We start from the raw sequence: 24,490 nt of genomic DNA on the forward strand, positions 1-24,490 counted from the left end.
GCGCACCACCAAACGGTGTATTCAGGATTAATATGCTATATAGTATTACACGGGTCATAATCACAGGGTTGACACTACTTAATTGTCAAATTGTTACCTATTGTAGTATTTTAATCAGTTAAACTTTCTAAGATAACAATACGAATACTAAAAATCTGGACTAAAATAAGGCGTATAGGTACAGTTTTCAATTTGTTAGCGGGCATGACATAATACAGCGAATCAAAGAATTCAATATTTATAACTAATATAGGACAATGCTGTTGATTAAAAAATACTCCATTCCAGGACCTTTTGTTTTCCAAAAAATTAATATTATCAATAATTGATAAGTTCCAGTTGGACGGGTTCAAACAGAAAGATTTTAAAGCAGAGAAAACTGTGTATCTTAAAATCAGCATGACTTTATCAGATGAAAATACTAATACTAAAATTAGGCTTGCGCATAGTTATATACTTTAGTTCAGTCACGGACCCGCGATATACAGGTGTGTTCTAGTTATATATAAATGTTGAGAGTGAACACGAATGCGGCTATTTCCATTTAGACAAAAAATCATCTGAAAAGTGACTTTAAATGGTATATTTGATAGAATTTTTTTTCATATTTAAGCTTGACAAATGCTTGAGTTTGAGCGTTTTTAATGACCAAGTCAGTCAAAACCTTTTACAATAACCAATTGAGTGAATAAAAAATTTCAAAAATTATCTCACATGTCTGATGTACTGTAAATTTTAGGCCGAAATTAGCCATTACCAGGCCTTCTCCTTTTTTAGATTGATATCCTAACTAGTAATAATCTTGAATAACCGTAAAAATTCCGGCCCAATCAAAAATTCCTGGTATAATTATAGAACCTATCTAAAGTATTTATTGTTAACGTGATGTCGTTCAAATAATGCATGAAATATGTGTCACTGGATGTTTATGTATCTTGTTCCTGTGTCTTTAGTGATGCTCGAAACCTAAAATTTCAATAAAAGCCTGTAGACCAGTTTGTCTCAGAACTGTTAACTAGAGGGTCCAAGGACCCTGTGTCGCTCACCTGATATTTTTATTTACAATTGTTGCATGATAAATGCAACTGTTGTACTGTCGTTTAGTTTCAGAGATATAATACTAAAAAGTGCATTTGAAACCTATGTTTTATTTCAGCCATGTGGGCAGGCAGGGTCATCATACACAGTGGTCCCTGGATATCCTAGTGGTGATTTAAACCAAGTTTGTTTAAATTCAACAGTTGTTTCAGGGGAGAATTTTTGTAAAATTTATCTAACAAGAAATGCAAAGTAATGAGAAAGTTGTGAAGTAGTTTTGTTGTTGCGCAACCCCCCCCCCCCCCCACTTTGCCAAAAAAAACAAAAAGGTAATAAAAAATTATCATATAAGGGCAATCTATCCTATTAATGATTTCTGCAAAATTCAGTTGATTGTGCAAGGGTTGTATAGCCAGCTGAGGTCGTTAAAAACTCTCTTTCTTTTGTTGCTGCAGATAGATCTTGACCTGATAAGCAATTTTACCCCATGTCAGATTTGCTCTAAATGCTTTGGTTTTTGAGTGATAAGCCAAAAACTGCATTTTACCCCTATGTTCTATTTTTAGCCATGGCGGCCATATTGATTGGTTGGCCGGGTCACCGGACACAATTTTTAAACTAGATACCCCAATGATGATTGTGGCCAAGTTTGGTTTAATTTGGTCCAGTTGTTTCAGAGGAGAAGATTTTTGTAAAAGATAACTAAGATTTACGAAAAATGGTTAAAAATTGACTATAAAGGGCAATAACTCCTAAAGGGGTCAACAGACCATTTTGGTCATGTTGACTCATTTGTAGATCTTACTTAGCTGAACATTTTTGCTGTTTACAGTTTATCTCTATCTATAATAATATTCAAGATAATAACCAAAAACAGCAAAATTTCCTTAAAATTACCAATTCAGGGGCAGCAACCTATCAACGAGTTGTCCGATTCATCTCAAAATTTCAGGGCAGATAGATCTTGACCTGATAAACAATTTTACTACATGTCAGATTTGCTCTAAATGCTTCGGTTTTTCAGTGATAAGCCAAAAACTGCATTTTACCCCTATGTTCTATTTTTAGCCATGGCGGCCATCTTGGTTGGTTGGCCGGATCACCGGACACAATTTTTAAAGTAGATACCCCAATGATGATTGTGGCCAAGTTTGGTTTAATTTGGTCCAGTAGTTTCAGAGGAGAAGATTTTTGTAAAAGATAATTAAGATTTACGAAAAATGGTTAAAAATTGACTATAAAGGGCAATAACTTCTAAAGGGGTCAACAGACCATTTTGGTCATGTTGACTTATTTGTAGATCTTACTTTGTTGAACATTTTTGCTGTTAACAGTTTATCTCTATCTATAATAATATTCAAGATAATAACCAAAAACAGCAAAATTTTCTCAAAATTACCAATTCAGGGGCAGCAACCTATCAACGGGTTGTCCGATTCATCTGAAAATTTCAGGGCAGATAGATCTTGACCTGATAAACAATTTTACCCCATGTCAGATTTGCTCTAAATGCTTTGGTTTTTGAGTTATAAGCCAAAAACTGCATTTTACCCCTATGTTCTATTTTTAGCCATGGCGGCCATCTTGGTTGGTTGGGCGGGTCACCGGACACAATTTTTAAACTAGATACCCCAATGATGATTATGGCCAAGTTTGGTTTAATTTGGTCCAGTAGTTTCAGAGGAGAAGATTTTTGTAAAAGTTAACGACGGACGACGACGACGGACGACGGACGACGGACGACGGACGCCGGACGCCGGACGCCGGACGCCAAGTGATGAGAAAAGCTCACTTGGCCCTTCGGGCCAGGTGAGCTAAAAAGGGGATTTCAATTCTATAATTGAAAGCCCGCTGTGCAATAGTCGTAGACAGGAATGACATAAAAAAAAGGGATCATCGGAGTTTAATAGTACAAAATTATTCACTCAGTAAACGACTAATTCAGCTGTACTCACATTATTTGTATGTTCCCTGATGCAATTGCCGTAAACATTTTTGACCTCATTGAGGACAATAGGTATAGAAAGCATGGTAGGAGTGCTTATGAGACAAATCTCCATCCAAATCACAATTTATAAAAGTAAACCATTATATGTCAATGTACAGTCTTCAACAGGGAGCCTTGGCTCACAACGACTACAAGCTATAAAGGGCCCCCAAAAAATACAAGTGTAAAACCATTCAAACGATAAAACTAACAGTCTAAACTATGTTAAAAAAATTAGAAACGAGAAACCTTTATATGAACTACATAAACAAACGACAACTACTGAACATCAGATTGCTGACTTAGGACAGGTGCAAAGAATTGCAGCAAGTTTAAACGTTTTAATGGTACCATACCTTCACCTTTATCTAAAACAATAGTGTAACATCACAACATAGAAAGACACACTATAAAATATCAATTTAAATGACTTAACTGAATCAAAAGACGTATTGACCAAATGAACATACACTGAACGAATAAATTTGATCTATGATATAATGTAAATACAAAGTTAATAAAAAATGGGATGAATAATTATAGTAAAAGTGTTATACCGCTGTGAAATGCTAAACAATTTCAGAATAACATCAGCTTTGAAAAAAAAAATACGCCATTAGTATTATCAAAGTTAAACACAAGTAAATTAAAAATGATTTTGTAGATACGATTACTTCTTCTGTCTGTATAACCTTACGTTTAGAAACACCAAGAAATTTCTTGTAAAACAATTAAACTATTCTAAAACTTGGTAAATGTGGGGTGAATATCAACAATTGAAATATGAAATTGGTGCTTGATAAAACTTCCTCATGGAAGTGTGATGTATCCACTTCATAAACGACAAACATGTATTAGCGCTAAAAAACATGTAACGTTCTAGCATTTTATAGTGGACACGTTTTGGCGAATAACAATTATCAGACACGTTTAAATTTGGGGGATGGACACATTTGGGAGTGTTACACACATATATATATATATATGCTTAGTAAATCATAGTGCAAAGATAATTTAATTTATCAAAAACTACCTTGACCCAAAAATTTAACCTGACGATGTATAGACGAACGAATGGACGCAGAGACCAAAAAATATAATGCCCCTAGATGGGGCACAATAAACCAACAGCTAAACTAATGACAAAACATTAATGCTGAACAGAAATAACATAAAGAAACCAACAGCAATCACTGAATTTCAGACTTGGAACAGGAACATACAGAGATGATGATATGGAGATAAGGTAGACTGGCATACAACTGAAACTTCTGACCACGGCCATTTCTTCACAAAATATAACTTGTCTACCTCAATTACCTGTAAAACAATACCTTATGCATACTTTAAATGAATACAATGTTAAATCCATGTATATGTAAATGTGTATTCCTACCTGGATCAATCATGATCCAATTTCTTGTCTCTATATCAAGTCCACAGCGACCTTCAATGAGGGTAATCCCATCAGTTGCATGTCGCCCTTCTGGAACATTATCCCCAACTAAAAGCTTGACTAAACTTGATTTCCCTACCGAAAACTGGCCGGTTACCATACAGCGCATGTCAAATGATTCGTAGCTTCCACTGCCAAGCAACTTGTTCAACATGGTAGATCGGATGGAATCTGTATAAATACAAATTTTCCAATTATTAATGTATTGCTGATGATGTCAAAAAAATCTGTGTCTACACCATAGAAATAGACAGTGGCTAAATAGTATTATTCGTGTCTACACCATAGAAATAGACAGTGGCTAAATAGTATTATTCGTGTCTACACCATAGAAATAGACAGTGGCTAAATAGTATTATTCGTGTCTACACCATAGAAATAGACAGTGGCTAAATAGTATTATTCGTGTCTACACCATAGAAATAGACAGTGGCTAAATAGTATTATTCGTGTCTACATCATAGAAATAGACAGTGGCTAAATAGTATTATTCGTGTCTACATCATAGAAATAGACAGTGGCTAAATAGTATTATTCGTGTCTACACCATAGAAATAGACAGTGGCTAAATAGTATTATTCGTGTCTACACCATAGAAATAGACAGTGGCTAAATAGTATTATTCGTGTCTACACCATAGAAATAGACTGTGGCAAAATAGTATTATTCCATTTAAAAAAAAAATTCTGTATTTAAGTTAAACTGTTGATTATTAAAGGGAAATAATTTCAATAGGGAATTTTTTGACAATTTTGATTAACTTTTCAACCATACTGCAGTTTTAAACATATTGGATAACTATTTGATTTAACTCCAGTTTTAATTTAGCTTCAGCAGGCATGCTTGCTAGATGATCAATAAAAAATTGAATAATAATCTATTTTCTGGCAAACTAAGTATTTTTTTTATTCGAAGTTTGTATCTTTGTTGAGCAGTTTTAGATGTTAAGCTCTTTACTGTGGCTTGATTGTAAGTGTTACTCTTCATTTTTTGTCATTCATTCAAAATTCAGTTAAAGTGCAAAGTGATAACATGATAAAATTATGCATACTTTAATAAAAATATATATTCAATATTTATATACAATGATTATATAACAAAAATATTCCAGGGATGATTTCAGGTGTTTTCAAATGGGTCCCTTGAACATCAAATTGGGAATTTTTATCCCAATTGGGAATTTGTTATGCATACAATCTAAAACGAAATAATATCATTTTCCCGACCTGTAAAAACGGAAAATGTATATGAATTTCCATCTGTACACTGATTGAAGAAGTTATTGGATTCAAACCAGGGAAGTTAATACATGAATACCATTGCACATGATGCACTATCATCTTAACTTTGGTAAACAATGCATATATACCAGCTAACATAAACCTATGGCAAGCAGTTTAGCTATTTATTCGAATTTCAAATTATCTCAAATTATCTCATAATATATAAGATATCTTATATAACATATACGATTTTTATAAGATATCTCATTTAATATATGAGATATCTTATATAATTAAATTTTTTAAAGCTATCTTATATATTATATGTGAATCTTATATTATATAAGATATCTTATATGTTTTATACTTATATATCTTATATACTTATAAGATATCATATATACTTATAAGATATCTTATATACTTTATAAGATATCTTCTAAAGTTAATAAGATATCTCATTAAGTATATGAAATATTTTATAAATATTTTTTATACAAGATACCTTATATAGTTTATTGGATATCATCTTAAGAAAATTATATAACATATATTATATGAATTATCTTATAATTTCTATATGATGTCTCTAATGATATATATTATATGATATATAAGATGTCTTAAATAATCTGTTTTTATAAGATATCTTATATAATAAAGAAGATATCTAATATCGATTATAAGAAAAATATAAGATATCTTATAAACTATAAAAGATATCTCATAAATTTTATAACATATCTCATGAACTATCATGTAAGATATCTTATAAACTTTATAAGATATCTTACAAACTATATAAGATATCTTATGAACTTATTATATAAGGTATCTTGAAGTCAGATTAAATAGCAAAACGGCTTGCCATATTACTGTAACCACTGAAAAAATCATCCATTGGGTATTTTTTCAACAGATCATCTTTATAAACTTACCTTGATTGAAATGGATTTCAAATTGAACTGGCCAATTGTCGAAATCAGAAAAGCAATTACAAAGGGTTATATACCCGATAAGATATTTAAAGCAATTGCACCAGGCACCAATGAACTTATTTGGATCATTTTTATATCTTTTGAAACAGTTCCATAAAGATAGAGCAAACTTCTTTTACAAAACAAGTTTTAATCAAGTTACATAACCGGCTCTGCTGGTCGATCTACTTTTAGAAGATCGGCGCCCATTACAATTTATTCATCAATGTTATATCAAAATTTGAATTTTTTCTTTGCCGAGGTCTGCTTTGACACCAATTTTGAAAAAAAAAGCATGTTTTTGATCAACCTGCTTAGCGATCTCCTTTTTTTAATTCAAATACTCCCATCAAATTTTATTCAATTAAATCCGGCTGCTAAAATTGTTTACCTCACGTTGACATAATTAAATCGTTGTTAATAAAAATGCGATCGGATTTTACTACGTTTTGACGACGAACTATGAAAAATTATAGTTGCCGTAATCGGTGACCTGAAACTTTTCCGCAAATACCGATTTTTATTTTATTTTCCTGAATTGGGAAGTTATTATTCACAAACATTTGTTTGGGGCCGCTGGCAGATTTAAGGGCCGCTTAGCGGCCCTAAACTATATAGTGGAATCATCCCTGTATTCACTAACAAAAAATGCCTAATGTCAACTAAACTGGAGGCTCTTAAGAGCCTGTGTCACTCACCTTGGTCTATATGCATATTAAACAAAGGACACAGATGGATTTATGACAAAATTGTCTTTTGGTGATGGTGATATGTTTGTAGATCTTACTTTACTGAACATTGCCTACAATTTTCTCTATCATTAATAAACTTGGCCCTTTAGTTAAGAAGGATAATATTTTGTACAAATTTATGAAAATTTCCCAAATTATATAAGGCAATAACTCCTTAAGGGGACAACTGACCATTTGGTCACATTGACTTATTTGTAGATCTTATTTTGCTGAACAGTATTGCTGTTTACAGTTTATCCCTATCTATGATTATACAGTATTTAAGATAATAACCAAAATTGGCAAACTTTTCTTAAAAAAATATCAATTGGGGGCAGCAACCCAACAACCAATTGTCTAATTCATCTGAAAATTTATCGGCAGATATAGCATTTGTATAGATTGACTTGACTAATAAGATATAATTCTTTCATGCCATGCTCTATGCTCATTTTAACATGGGTAGGCATTATATTTGTTAATATCTTAACACCGAGCGTTAGCGAGGTATTAAATGTTTACAAATATAATGCCTACCCATGTTAAAATGAGCATAGAGCATGGCATGATAGAATTATTTCGATTCTAATAGGAATATTTTGAACTTTTGTACTTCGAAGCGGACCTATAGTACTCAGCCCTCATGAAAAAGAATGTCTGAATTTTTGCTGAGTTTTGCTGAATAGGTTCTGGACCCTAGCTGAATGCATGCTGAACCAAATTTTGGGATCTGAAAACGTGCTGAAGCACTTTTTCCAAATTCTGAACAAATACTGAAAACTTACTGGAATGTTCAGATTTGCTGAAAAAGTGCTGTAACAATTTCTGAAAAGTTCAGACTGTGCTGAAAAATTCAGACATCGCTGAACTGAAGCTGAAAATAATCTGAACTGTTCAGTTATTGCTGAACTCCTCAGACAAACATCTGAAACTATGCTGAAAATTTTTTGATATCTTTGAACAGTGCTGAATTTTTCAGAACAGCCCTGAAAAATTTCTGAACAGTTTTTCAAGATCCTGAAATGTTCAGAAACAATACTGAAATCATTCTGAACAGAATAAATACTTGCTTAATTTTTCAGAGAGACATCTGAAAATGTGTTGAACTATTCAGACAGTGTTGAATTGTTCAAAACAGCTAAAAAAAAAAACTTTCTGAAATGATAGAAAGCTGAACTGTTCAGAACAGCTCTAAGAGCTTATACATGTTATATGAACAGATTTGCCAGATGCTGAACTGTTCAGACAGAATACTGAAAATCTTCTGAAAATAATACAAACAAGAATGTGTCCACAGTACACAGATGCCCCACTCACACTATCATATTCTATATTTAGTGGACCTTGAAATTGAGGTAAAACTCTAATTTGGCATTAGAATTAGATAGATCATATCATTAGGAACATGTATACTAAGTTTCAAGTTGCTTGGACTTCAAGTCTTCATAAAAAACTACCTTGAACAAAAACTTTAACCTGAAGCGGGACAGACAGACGGACAGATGAATGGACGGACAAACAGACAGACGAACAGACCCACAGACCAGAAAACATAATGCCACCGGCCTCTACTATCGTAGGTGGGGCATAAAAAATATTTTTCAAACTTTTATATCAGACCAGAGCAGAATACATGTACACCAAAGACCACCAAACTGAAGTTGTTTTTTTAATTACATGAGTTGATCTGAAGTCAATTGGAGTTAACAACGTAAACAATTAATTTTTAGAGCAGAGTAATTGATATAACATAAGCATTGTGACATATGATTTTTAAGGGAAAGTTTAAGAATTTGGTTCGTATCTTTTTGAGATATTAGCCAATCAGTAAAATCAAAATATATTCGAAGTGAAAATAGTTTATATAAACAAATAAAAAAATCTCAAAATCATTAACTACATGTACCAAAAAAGGGGGGGGGGGGGTGTCATTTAAGATTCTCCCACTCAGGGGCACCCATATGTAATCATGTCCACAGGTACCTGTGAAATCTACAATAAACAATATTGAGCTGGCTTTCTGTTTAAGTCATGAGTACTCTATTAATAATGTTATGACTGGTAATCACATTAAAAACTGAAGATCTTATATCAATTACAATTTATAACAAGTTTGTTTTTTCTATAATAAACTTCCTTTCTTTAAAAGTCATGATTCCCCAACTTGCAAAACATAATCTGTTAATTTTGGGGGCCAATTAACCAGGTCCGATTTGACTTGGTGCCGAACTGTATATAGCGGTGCCGATTTGACAAGGTGCCGGAATGTCTAGAATTCATTTATATGAAGACTTGAGAGGCATACCAAAATTATACTAGCAAGGACCTATGTTATATTAAAATATTGACACCGAAGGTCTTGCCAGGTGTCAATGTGTCTTGGTGTCGAAGTATTTATAAAAATTCTAAATTTGAAAAGGGAACTTACGTTGAAATTATTTGCGATTTGTTCGATAGCCTATCCGTTTTTGCTGGTGCACTGCCAGTGTTAATTTTATCTGTAGAAGAAGTTTTCTGAATCTCTCTCCAAGTTCTTAAATATGCCTTACTTAATTGTATTTCGGCATAAAAAAGAACTAAGAAAAATATCAGATTAGTCAATCGTTGTAATTGTAAACTAATACAGTGTTATTTACAAGCACTGATGGTACAGTCAGTTATACAGGGAGTTAAAACGTTTTCATGATCTAAGCTGGTCCCCTGCTGGCTACTACACTATGTTCGTAGAAAGTAGATACCAGTTTAATAAGTGAAACCTTTCTGAACCGGAAACGCATAATAAATTACGTCAACAAAAAACTATTTAGGCGCCCTAAATACGATTTGTAAAATGATGGCTATATTTATCAGATAAGTATATTACAGTTTGAACTGAAATGTTTATTGCTAATTTTAAATCATATTTAAAGATAAAAGTTTATTGAGACAATCTATAAATACCATCTTTGAGAAAGTCAACACCAGAAAATAAATAAAAATGAAGAAAATCCTTGAAATTATGTATTGAACTTGTGCACATCATTATGCACTGACCATTCAACTTACATGTATTTAGAGAAAATCGGAGGAGGAAGGGGAATGTTCTTGTTTTTATTAGGAACCAGCTGTTTTTTTACTTTAATGGGAAAAAAAGAAAAAGGGGGGACATGCTTTTGCAAGTTTTGGTATGTGAGATACATGGGTTGAATATGGAACAAAGGGAAGGGGAGAATGTGAGAGAATTCATGATTTTTTTTTTACAAAATAACCAGATTTGGTAAATGAACCATATTTTGGGAACCAGCAGTTTTTTTTAATTTGAGGGACAAAAAGGGGGGGGGGGCATGCTTTTGCAAATTTTGGGATGTGAATTATAGGGGATTGTGGGGATATGAAATTGAGTGAGGGGGAGGATGTCAGATGTGAGAGGAATAATGGGAAAAAAAATACAAAAAAGCAGGATTTCGGAAATGAACCATATTGTGCCCCTAACCTGAACTTAGATATGACACATTGCTTTCTTTATGAACGTATTAATCAATGGCAGATACAGGGTGCCAGGGTCCCACATATGGAGCTTCATATATATGATAATTGCATGCCATAGACTTTTTACAAGTATTCACACCAACAGGAGCGGATCCAGACATTTTAAAAAGTTGGGGTGCGGCAACTATATGTCCCAATTCAAATCGACAAATGCATTGATCATTAAAAAAAAAGGGAGCGCCCTTTCCTCTAACAAAATCATGGATCTGCACCTTTCAATACAGAAAACTCTAAGAAATGTTTATACTTTTTTTCGCTTCCCCTCTAAAATTTATTTTTTTCATGATATTAAATCAATCAATTAAAAAAATGGCATTATAAAAAAATCATAATTTATATTGAATTAAAAAATAAGTTAGACATTGGATTCTTTGTGGATTGTATTTTCTTGCAGGTGAAAGTCCTGCATCTTCCACAGAAACTTTTTGAAATTCAAGCAGAAATTGAACTGATCTAAGTTTGAAGCTCTGAAACTTCAATTTTGATTAAATACAGAAAGAAAGAGAAGTTTACATATATTATAATCTGCTTTTTATTTAATATACAAATGATTCTCAATTTCTGAATTAATAGAATTAAAAGTTCATGAATAATTCATGATTCACATTATTTGAAATAATTATCAGGCCGTTGAAATTGGATTGATGATTTTCCCTATTAACACAAGAAAATTTCAAAGGGTTGAAGGACAGGAAAGAGTCCAAAAGACTTCTTTTTTTTTAGTTGGAAAAATAGAACAAGACGCATATTGTTAATGTTACTGTATAGATACGAAATGTTTCAAGTGAAAGACGTGAGATTACATGTAGATTTACTGTAGTGCTCCTTTCGTGTGGTAACCTAACGGTGTACAATACTTGGCCCAAGTATCAAAGGCAGCATGGAAGCTTTCACTTATATAAGTTTATTATACAAAATATAAAAATAATTAGATGTGGCATGATTGATGCTGAGCAAACAATTCATAGATAAAAAAAACCAAAAAAAAAACCCAGAGATATAATAAACGGTCATTACTGGTCAGTTAAAGATTAAAATGGGCAAAATCTATACTGTATTAAGTATAACCGACTTCAAAATGTGTCCAATTTCTCATAAATTTCTTATGTCACAATGCTGGGTCATTGATGTCACAACATAACAAACTAATCGTCAGTTGTAAAAGGCTTGACTGATCTGATTGCAACTATATAAGACACAAAATAAAAAGCAATAATAAACAAGAATGTGTCCAAAGTACACGGATGCCCCACTCACACTATCATTTTCCATGTTCAATGGAGCATGAAATTGGATAAAAAATATAATTAGGCATTAAAATTAGAAAGATAATATCATAGGGAACATGTGTACTAAGTTTCAAGTTGATTGGACTTCAACTTCATCAAAAACTACCTTGACCAAAAACTTTAACCTGAAACATGCACTTTCATTTTCTATGTTCAGTGGACCGTGAAATTGGGGTCAAAAGTTTAGTTTGGCTTTAAAATTAGAAAGATCATATCATAAGGAACATGTGTACTAAGTTTCAAGTTGATTGGACTTCAACTTCATCAAAAACTACCTTGACCAAAAACTTTAACCTGAAACATGCACTTTCATTTTCTATGTTCAGTGGACCGTGAAATTGGGGTCAAAAGTTTAATTTGGCTTTAAAATTAGAAAGATCATATCATAAGGAACATGTGTACTAAGTTTCAAGTTGATTGGACTTCAACTTCATCAAAAACTACCTTGACCAAAAACTTTAACCTGAAAAACTTTAACCTGAAACATGCACTTTCATTTTCTATGTTCAGTGGACCGTGAAATTGGGGTCAAAAGTTTAATTTGGCTTTAAAATTAGAAAGATCATATCATAGGGAACATGTGTACCAAGTTTGAAGTCGATTGGACTTCAACTTCATCAAAAACTACCTCGACCAAAAACTTTAACCTGAAGCGGGACAGACGGACGAACGAACGGACGAACGAACGGACGAACGGACGCACAGACCAGAAAACATAATGCCCCTATGTGGGGCATAAAAAGACAAAGACACAACTAATTATTCTACTTCACATATGACACCATTGTATTTCTTAAATAATGTTTATTTGTTTTGGATAAATAGTGTCTTTCAGACAGAATATTAAAAAGCTCATATTGTCTTATATATATAAAATACCAATGGAAACTTTTCTGAATTATAACTGAAAATCATCTGAACCTTTCCTGAAAAATGTAAGCTAAAGCTGAAAATGGTCTGAACCCATCCTGAACAATAGCTGAAGACTGAATATTGGCTGAGTATAGATTAATTCAAATTTTTACTGAATATTTGCTTAAATATTGTTTTGTTTGTTGAACATTATAGAAAGAAATGCTAAAAAGTTTACCTTTAGAGTCTTAAATGAACTTTAACAGAAAATTTGCTGAAAACCCACTGGAACGGGTTAAATTATAGCTGTTTTTTTTTTTTAGAAAATGGTGTTTAAGAGGTTCTGAATATTTCAGCAAGTTGTTCAGAAAGATTCAGAAGTGATACTAATTATTTATGAATATTTACTGAAAATGTCTTGCTGAATTGTAACTGAAAGTTTGCTGAAAACTTGCTGGAATGTGACAAATTCAGCCATCTTTAAGCAAAAGGTTTTTTATAGGTTCTGAATATTTCAGAAAGGTGTTCAGAAAAATTCAGAATTAATGCTGAATTATTTCTGAATATTGCTGAATAATTACTGAAAATGACTTGCTGAATTGTTACTGAAAATTTGCTGAAAATGTGCTGGAATGTGCCAAATTCAGAAATTTTTAAGCAAAAGGTTTTTAATAGATTCTGTAAAATTCAGCAAGGTGTTAAGAAAAATTCGGAATTAATGCTGAATTATTTCTGAATATTGCTGAATATTTACTGAAAACGTACTGCTGAATTTTTACTGAAAATGTGCTGAAAACTTGCTGGAACGTGCCAAATTCAGGCATTTTTAAGAAAAGGGTTTACTAAATGTGTTCAGTAAAATTTCAGCATCGAGTTCAGAAAAAATTCAGAAAATATTTTCATGAGGGAGACGCTCGAAATGTCGCCATTTTGATTTGATGAACAAAAACGTTATAGAAAAATCAACAGTTTATCAATAAAAAAAGAACAGAAACATTTAAACTTACTTTTAGAATGTTTTTATTTAATTTCATAGCGAGCAACACCAACAAAAATGTCCATTTTGATCTCTGGCCTTGTTCAAAATTCATCTGACGTTGCAATTTCAATTGTGACATCAATCACGTGCAGCCCATGTTCTATTCGAATTAGAACATGGCTTTGTACCCAAAGCTAAAGAAGAACGTCATATTAGAAAAACAATTTAACACCATGATAAACTCTAAATGCTTTTGTTTCAGATTTATAAGCCAACAGTTTCCCCTATGTTCTATTTTTAGCCATGTCGGCCATCTTGGTTGGTTGGCTGGGTCACCGCACTTATTTCTTAAACTAGATACCCTAAAAACGATTCTGACTAATTTTGGTTAAATTTGTTCCAGTAGTCTTTCAGGTGAAGGTTTTTGTAAAAGATTACAAAAATTTACGAATAATTGGTAAAAAATGACTATAAAGGGCAATTACTCCTTAAGGGGTCAACTGATCATTATAATAAAGATAATAACCAAAAACAGCAAAATGTTCTTAAAATTACCAATTCAGGGGCACCACTGGGTCGATGCCACTGCTGGAGGAGATTTATTTCCCCGAGGGTATCACTAGCCCAGTAATTAGCACTTTTTTGTGCTGACATGAATTATCATTGATATGGTTGTATTCATAAATTAACTGTTTACAAAAATTTGAATTCTAGAAATACTAAGGCTTTTCTACCTCAGTCATAGATTACCTTAGCTGTATTTGGCAAAACTTTTAGAAATTTTGGTCCTAAATGCTCGTCAACTTCATACCTTTTTTAGGCTTTTTTAACTTTTTTGGATGAGAGCGTCACTGATGAGTCTTTTGTATACAAAATTTAGTCCTGTTATTTATGATGAGTTTGTTTTGTATATATGAACATCCTATTTTTATTCCATTAACTAAATATAGTTCACATTTTGCTTATCGTATCTGCGAATTAGACATAACCAAAAAACTAACTTTGACCAATCATGCCAATGAACCATGAAATTGAGGTCAAAATAAAATTAAGGAGATGTGGTATGATTTTCAATGATCATGATGATACAACTATCCACCAGGTTTCAAATACTTTGACATACGAAACAATAGGTAATAGCAAGGCCATTAATGATGAGAAAAACCCACAACATATATTTGGCCACAAAACTCCCCGACATAAAAAGGTTACACCAACTCTGCCATACAGACATGTACGCCGTGCAGTCGTTTTAAATACCAAGATGACTTAATGCTTTAAGTACCTGGGAAACAAACATGTACTATGAAAACTAAACATTGACCTATAACGGTTTACTTTTACAAATTGTGACTTGGATAGGGAGTTGTCTCATTGGCACTCATACCACATCTTTTTATATCTAAACACAAAAACTCAACATTGACCAATTCAACATAAAAAACAGGTCAAGGTCAGGTGAAAACTGCCAGACAGACATGTTCACGTTACAGCAACTATATCAATCAAATATAGTTTATCTACTGTGTATAGCAGCCGAGATACTGACTAGACAACGGAAAATGTACCTTGATCAGTGATCAATGACATGAATGGATTGTAATCCCTACGTCTCACATTATAGGACTTTTGTCACAGGTGAAACAAACATTACTGGTTTCTAACAATATTATGTCAGTGAAGTCTATAATGGCTTCCCCTTTTCTTTGGGAAATAATCCTAGCAAGGTAGAATATTGCCTGCAAGTACTGATAAACATGTACTATAACTTCCTACAGAAGACCATATATGTGATGGTACTTACTATGTGGTGTATTTCAAATATTGGAAAGCTGCTAACACTATATAGTTATAGTTTGTTATTATCTATTTTATAGTGATAAATCTCATAAATACATTACAGTTAATTGCATGACGTCGTACAGATACTTTATAACGTGTTGTTATTCTGAAATTATCAACTTATAATAAAATAAAAATTACCTTCTAACCCTATTCCAGCAGTCACACCTGAAGATTTTTCTGACATGACAGTCTAAAAAACAAGGAATATGCAGTGTCAATATATGTTTACATTGTCTTATCATGCTTATGGGGGCCTGTTATAGCTGACTATGCGGTATGAAAGGCTTTGCTCATTGTTGAAGGCCGTACGTTGACCTATAGTTGTTAATGTCTGTGTCATTTTGGTCTCTTGTGGACAGTTTTCTCATCGGCAATCATACCAAATCTTCTTTTTTATATTGCTCATTTCACAGACACTGAACTTGTTGAACTATTAGATTTATAAAATATCAACCCACCCAAATATATCTATATGAAACATATTTTTCAGGAAATATGTGGCCCAGAGTAAAAAGAGAGATATAGTTTGAAGTGTACAGGTGTTTTTTTTTTATTTGGATCATCCCCTTGTAGACATATACTTGCGTCATGTTGATTTGCAAATGCCATCCACGCCAAGGGACAAGAAAAGCTCACTAGGCCCTATTGGAAAGGTGTGCTAAATAAGTAGGCTTAGCATCACTGTTATAACTCTATTTACTGCAGAGTTGAGGACCACTGTTTGATAAATACAAGTCACAGAGTATACCTCAAACCTGGTAGCAAATTCTATCACACTTTCATGATTGTACTAGGTATTTAGTAGAATACTGCATTGTACTTTAAGTGGCTTACTAAAAATTTTACAATCGCTAATTGAGTTTACCTAAAGATGTGGAGCTATGTAAAAATATTCCTGAGGAAGTAATATTAGTTATCTTGGTGTAATCAGGGGTGTACAGAATTTTACACAGTTGTTGAAAATTCATACACCCTGAGGCGCATTTATTTCTTATGAACAGTTCCCATACGGCAATCCACGGTAGAATCCACTACTCTCCTTGGAATCGGCCGAGTTAAGACAAATGAAACAATTCCTTTATTCCTTTCTAAACCGGGATGTGAAATTGAAAAATGCTTATGGAAATTCAATAAAGATGTTGCTGCATATTGTCAAATACTGTTTTGGTGGGAAATTCATAAAAAAATTATTTTTTTTTTTTTTTCTGGATTTTTTTTTTTTTTTAATTTTTCAAATTTTTATCCTCAAATATATTTAGTTTCGATTTTTTTTTTTATACATTGTATTGGCAAATTATTGATTTTTTTCTTTGATTTTTTGGCAAAATTTTATTTATCCTGGGTGAACAAGGGTGGGGTGTTATTTACACTGTGGTAATTAACCAACCAGATTGCAGTATTTTTGCTGCATACGAAATAAAAACAAGAATGTGTCCATAGTACACGAATGCCCCACTCGCACTATCATTTTCTATGTTCAGTGGACCGTGAAATTGGGGTCAAAACTTTAATTTGGAATTAAAATTAGAAAGATCATATCATAGGGAACATGTGTACTAAGTTTCAAGTTGATGTAACTTTAACTTCATCAAAAACTACCTTGACCAAAAACTTTAACCTGAACTTCACACTATCATTTTCTATGTTCAGTGGACCATGAAATTGGGGTCAAAACTATAATTTGGCATTAAAATTAGAAAGATCATATCATGGGGAACGAGTGTACAGTCAAACCTGATTAAACCGGACCCTGAATTAACCGGTTTCCTGTCCATTCTGGCCGAAAATGAAAGTCCCATATTTTTCCATTCAAATTCTTTGTTAAAATACTCTCTGTAAACCGGAGCCTGTGTATTCCGAATTCCGGTCTAATTATGAAGTCCCAATACTCTTAATTACATTAATTATTACCTGTCAAAACCGGTTTGTCTAATTAATTTCAATGATCGATATACAATCAAAACATATTTGTTTATACAATATATGGCTTTTCGTGATAATTAATTAGTCAGGTGTCAAACTGTGAACCTACAATCGTACAGTAGTGAGCTGTATTATTTATTAAAACATTATAAACGTGTCAATTAAACGAAAAGACACACCGAATATATCTTAGATTGAAATTACGTTTTAACTTGGATAAACAAATTAAAATCGCGGAGTAAGAAATTCACATTGTGATTTCGAAATCCTGGGTTCCCTGTTGTGAACCCCTAAACAAATGACCTTGATAATGAAAAACACCCGGATAACAACAATCAATGGATATTGTACACTGTACGACAACGTTTCGAAAGTGATGAAATTACGTTTGATAATATTCTGGCTTGTTAATTGGCCATTCAAACATTTCAAATTATTGATCATGGGAGTAAATCGAAACTCTCGTCTTACAATCCAAACAACGCAGCATTATGATGCAAATGCAAACAATGAAAAACGAAGTAAAAGTATTTTAATTTATCAGATATAATTTATAATCAGAGAGAACTTTTACATGCAAAATGTCGGACGTCACAAGTCATTAACTTCCGGTCAAAACGGAAACCTGAATAAACCGGATCACTGTCCAAACCGGCCGGTTTATACATGTTTTACTGTAGTAAGTTTCAAGTTGATTGGACTTCAACTTCTTCAAAAACTACCTTGACCAAAAACTTTAACCTGAAGTGGACGGACGAACGGAGGCACAGAAGGACGGACGGAAGAACGGAGGCACAGACCAGAAAACATAATGCCCCTCTACTATCGTAGGTGGGGTATAAAAATTATGTATGCCAAGTTTAAAGTGCAATACAGTTATCTCCATTTTTATGCCCCGTCTACGATAGTAGTAGGGGCATTATGTTTTCTGGTCTGTGCGTCCGTTCGTCCGTCTGTTCGTTCGTCTGTTCGTTCGTCCGTTCGTCCGTCTGTCCCATGTCAGGTTAAAGTTTTTGGTCGAGGTAGTTTATGATGAAGTTGAAGTCCAATCAACTTGAAACTTAGTATACATGTGCCCTATGATATGATCTTTCTAATTTAAATGCCAAATTAGAGTTTTGACCCCAATTTTACGGTTCACTGAACATAGAAAATGATAGTGCAAATTTCAGGTTAAAGTTTTTGGTCAAGGTAGTTTTTGATGAAGTTGAAGTCCAATCAACTTGAAACTTAGTATACATGTGCCCTATGATATGATCTTTCTAATTTAAATGCCAAATTAGAGTTTTGACCCCAATTTTACGGTTCACTGAACATAGAAAATGATAGTGCAAATTTCAGGTTAAAGTTTTTGGCTTCAGGTTAAAGTTTTTGGTCAAGGTAGTTTTTGATGAAGTTGAAGTCCAATCAACTTGAAACTTAGTATACATGTGCCCTATGATATGATCTTTCTAATTTAAATGCCAAATTAGAGTTTTGACCCCAATTTTACGGTTCACTGAACATAGAAAATGATAGTGCAAATTTCAGGTTAAAGTTTTTGGCTTCAGGTTAAAGTTTTTGGTCAAGGTAGTTTTTGATGAAGTTGAAGTCCAATCAACTTGAAACTTAGTATACATGTGCCCTATGATATGATCTTTCTAATTTAAATGCCAAATTAGAGTTTTGACCCCAATTTTACGGTTCACTGAACATAGAAAATGATAGTGGAAATTTCAGGTTAAAGTTTTTGGTCAAGGTAGTTTTTGATAAAGTAGAAGTCCAATCAACTTGAAACTTAGTATACATGTTCCCTTTGATAAGATCATTCTAATTTTAATGCCAAATTAGAGAATTTATTCCAATTTCACAGTCCTTTTAACATAGAAAATGATAGTGTGAGTGGGGCATCCGTGTACTGTGGACACATTCTTGTTATTCATTCGAATGCAAAATTAACAAAACATTTTATTTAAGACATACTGTCAGTGTTAGAATCTCCTAAATAGAAATTTTTAAAAATTGTTCTCGCCTGATGCAATGTTTACTCTTGAGACATCAACTAAGTCTGCTCTTACTTAAAAGCTGATAAAGTGTGGAATTTATCACCTCTAATATATGATGTTGTTTAATCAAAATTGTGATAAAAAAATAAATTGCATTATAATTTGATTTTTTTATTTCAAGACTTAAAAAATGTTAAAAGTTTGTGTGTACATTCCTGGAGTATCCTGAGTTTTGTGGCATTTGATTTTTTTTTTAGCTTTATATCTCTTAAGCTTTATATTGGTAAATTACCTGAGTTATTCTTAATGTAAGCATTTGTAATTCAAAAGTATATGATTATTATGTACCTGTAAGTATTCCATCACTTCTTTATACTGCCCCCTTTTACTTGCTGCTGCTAGATTGTATGGAGTCTTACCCTGAAATGCAGACAAATCTTTATATTGCCTTTATCTGATTATTACAAAGAAGACTTGTGTTACACATATCATACAATAAACAAGACCAGTAGCAGCTGAGTGTTGTGTTATTTTATGGTGCTAACCATATCATTTTCAATTATAAAATATAACTCATGAACAACATTCTGAATATTTTTATAATTTTTCCTGTAGCCTTTAAGAAGGCTTTTAACTTTTTTAAAAGCATATGAAATAATTTAAATCTGTCAGCATTTAGCCTATTTTTTTTATGCATTTTATTTTAAAATCTGTTAATGCATCCTTGATGTCTAGATGAGGGTTGTAGGATTTTTTTTTTTTTTTGGACAAATTATTCTCAATTTTTTTTTTAAATATTTTAGCACCTCATTTTTCTTTATTCTTTATATTTTTGCACCCCATTATTTTCTATTCGTCATCTTTTTGCCCAATTCTCTCTATTCCTGAAGTTTTTTTCTATCATTCATGATTTTCTATTCTGTAGCCTGTCTATACCCTCCTATAACTGTATATTGTTATTTTACAGATTTCATAGTTTTTAGTGTTAACACTGACATTGTATAGATAAGGAAATACATAAATTACCGTAGGTACTCGCTTATATGTTGGAAGTTTGGGAGTAAAATTCAGAATCAAGAGAGGGGTACCGACTTATAAGCGAGATCCTGAGACCAGAGGAAAAATCCAAGTTCAAGAAAGGTGGTCAGATGTGAATTTCCTGACCAAAACTATGTTTGTGATAGCCAAACCTACATAAATCTCTAAATAAATAGGTTTTGTGGAAAATAAATGACTACAATACTGTCTTTGTGTTTTATTTGCTCTCTCTTAACATTTGTGTTGAATTTCCCACTGTTTCCGTTTTGTGTATTGACTTTTCATGGTCACATGGTTTTTGTATCATCCCAAAGGAAGAGCCAAGAACCAGAAATCAGAAGAAGATAATAATGTACTTAATATTTAAAAAGAATGTATCTAACCGACTAATTGTGTTATTATTGTTTTATTAAAAATTACAACATTGATTGACAAGCCAATATAATCCATGAATAACCCCTAATTAAGTGACAAAGAGTTGTATTCACTATAGGTGTGAAAAATATCAGTGACATGTTAATAGGTTAATTAGTTAGTGTCCCTTGATTTTTATAATCCATTAATTGATGGTGTCTATCAAATGTCTCAGTTTATTTATTACTATGACTGGTCTGTTATGAATGATTAACTGGATTAATTTATTTTTTTCGTTTGACTTTTATTTTGTTAAGGTTTATGTTGGTTTATATTCGTTTTTCTCAAACAATAGGTGTTTGGTCATACACTACAAAATCATTGATGCATTACGTAAACAATATGAGGCAAAACAATGAACAAAAATAAGAAACAAGAAATGAAAACATCTTTATTATTATCAACAGAATAAATTATCAGGATGAACATCAAGTATTTGGCACAACTTTTTGGAATTTTGGATCCTCAATGCTCTTTAACTTTGTACTTGTTTGGTTTTATAAATATTTTGATTTGAGCGTCACTGATGAGTCTTATGTAGACGAAACGCGCGTCTGGAGTACTAAATTATAATCCTGGTACCTTTGATAACTATTCTACATGTACTTATTTAAAGAAACAAACATTCATTCAATGAATCTCTTTAATTTCTTGATTTTGCCGATGATCAGTTACTTTCTGCTGCAAAAAAAAGTCCTAATTTAAACAGACTTATAGGCGGGTCAAGACTGAATCCTTAGATTTTAAAGCTGAAAAGGGCATCCGACTTATAAGCGGATCGACTTATACTCGAGTATATACGGTATGGCCAAACTATTCCAACTATATAGATTAAAAACAAGAATTTGAAGAAATTTGCAGTCTTAAGGAGGCTGCGGTGTCTTCCTCCATATTGGATTTTGAAAAAAACAGACAATAAACAGTCGAGATCTTTAATAAAATGTGCAAATTTCGAAAGTTGTATGTAATTTATGTGTAAAACTTTTCATGTTAATATAGAAAATAATGTGATTTATCATATTTACTGCTATATTTTACAAAAAAACAGATTTATTAATTGTTTTTACACTTTGCCATATAAGGGAAGTTAAATCTGATATAAGGAGAGATAACTTAGATAAAGTAACTGTTACAATCGAATGTTTTTTTAACTATTAAATTATAAATATATGATGAACTTGTACGTCTGGCGTATTAAATTTTTAACCTGGTACCTTTTGTTGGCTATTATTCATTTGTTTCTCTGTCTATATTTTCTCCAATTTATTTGTATTGTAGTCCTGTTTTGTAATGTTGTCAGTTTAATGTTATAATTATCATCGCCATTAAGAGGGAGGTTTGGCATGCCCACCATTTTTATTTTAAAATGCCCCGTACCAAGTGAGGGAAATGGCCATTGTTATATTATAGTTCGTTTCCTGTGTGTGTTACATTTTAATGTTGTGTTTCTGTTGTAGCGTAGTTCTCTTATATTCGATGCGTTTCCCTCAGTTTTAGTTTGTAACCTGGATTTATTTTTTTCTCTATCGATTTATGAATTTCGAACAGCGGTATACTACTGTTGCCTTTATTCAATGTATTGCTTAATACTATTTTGATACTATCTAATAATTTTGTTATCATTGTTACGACAAAGGATTGGTGTATGGGTCTTTTGACAGTTTATTTGTTTCCATTTTGTTTAATGACAACAAGTGACAGATTCAGGATATTGCCAGGTCTAATTTTGAATCAATACAAATTATTATTTTTGATATCAAAAACTATTTTATCCATTTACTTATAGGTTATTATTATTGCTTCTTTTCCCTAAAACTGAGATATTCATATACTTTGGATTACAAATTATGGAATAATAAAATTATCCCCTTTTAGTAAAACTAATCACCCAAAATGTATTAGTGGTTTATAAACAAAATCATTTTATTTTTGAAGATTTTGAAAACAAATACTGGATTTCATTTATATGATCATCTATGTTCATGTGTTTTATAGTAAAACTAAGCTATACAAGTCTATAAAACACTTTCATATTTTTAGTTCAATTTAAAGTATCATATGACATATATGTAACTATAAAGTTGTGATGCATTATTTACTAGTTGAATACTGAGCCTTTACTATAATATATTACCTCATGTGTTTTAACGAAGGGACTGATGCCTCCTTCTTCTACTAGACATTTTGTGACATGTAGCTCTCCATATTCAGCAGCCAGATGTAGAGCTGTATTACCATCTCTCTATAATTATACCAAATTACATGTAAATATTATGGATACTACTTTGTTACCAATATAAATAGTATACAACATATCCTACAACTGATATAAAATTTGTCTGATTAACAGGATAATGTTGTGTAATAAATAAAAACTAAATGTATATCACATGAATCAGTGGTCAAAACTGAACAAAATGACCAGTCACATTTGTATTCATATTGTACATAAACAACAAATATACAACAAGTTTTTTTTGTGGGATGTCAGAACTTCCATCAGAAATGTCATGTTAACCTTTTTTCAAGAAATGCATAAAATATTTATATCAAGGGATTCAGTGCAATGCACAGAGATAAATGAGATCTCACTTTATATAAGTCTAGCAAGTATTTGTTGATATAATAATTAAATCTGTCTGATTAACATGGTTCAGAATAATGATCAATTTAAAAAAAAAAACTTTTTCAAAGAAATATGAAAATAAGTTACATTTCCTGATTTAGTACGAGGAGACAAGTAAAATGAGACCCCACTTTATATGATTCTAACAAATAATATTTGTTGTTCATTAAAACTGTCTGATTAACAACATGATTTTGTGTTGATTAAAAGTAATGTGATCAGATTTAGTAGATAACATACATCTGTGATATCTTTGTTACATCTGTTCTCCAGAAGTAGTCGAGACACTTCCACATGTCCCCACCTGGCTGCATACATTAATGCTGTCCGTCCATTAACCTGGAATAATACAACTGACATCAAAACTTGTCTGATAAACTGGACAATGTTGTGTAATAAATATAAACAGAAATGACCAGTCATATCAATTAAAACTGTCTGATTAACAACATGATTTAGTGTAGATTCAGTAAAATTGTTTATTTTATAAAAGTAAATTTTTCAAAGAAAAATGAAAAAAAGTTATATTTTCTGATTCAGAACAATACTATGAGTAAAATGAGACCCCACTTTATATGATTCTGACAAATATTTGTTCA

The 24,490-nt window shown here is 32.1% G+C and overlaps 1 protein-coding gene across 1 annotated transcript in view; it reads right to left on the reverse strand.

The window, feature by feature from the left end:
- LOC139498904 (uncharacterized) overlaps positions 1-24,224 on the reverse strand; it is a 66,427-nt gene extending 42,203 nt beyond the window's left edge. The window contains exons 1-5 of the mRNA XM_071287493.1: positions 24,132-24,224; positions 23,400-23,507; positions 20,162-20,233; positions 16,044-16,095; positions 4,422-4,652 (exon numbers count right to left, since the gene is read on the reverse strand). Coding sequence (XP_071143594.1) covers positions 4,422-4,652; positions 16,044-16,095; positions 20,162-20,233; positions 23,400-23,507; positions 24,132-24,209 — 541 coding nt within the window. The 5' untranslated portion in view covers positions 24,210-24,224. The remainder of the gene's footprint in view (positions 1-4,421; positions 4,653-16,043; positions 16,096-20,161; positions 20,234-23,399; positions 23,508-24,131) is intronic.
- Between the last annotated feature and the right edge of the window lie 266 nt (positions 24,225-24,490).

This window comes from Mytilus edulis, chromosome 12 (genome assembly GCF_963676685.1).
Source record: "Mytilus edulis chromosome 12, xbMytEdul2.2, whole genome shotgun sequence".
NCBI lineage: Eukaryota > Metazoa > Mollusca > Bivalvia > Mytilida > Mytilidae > Mytilus > Mytilus edulis.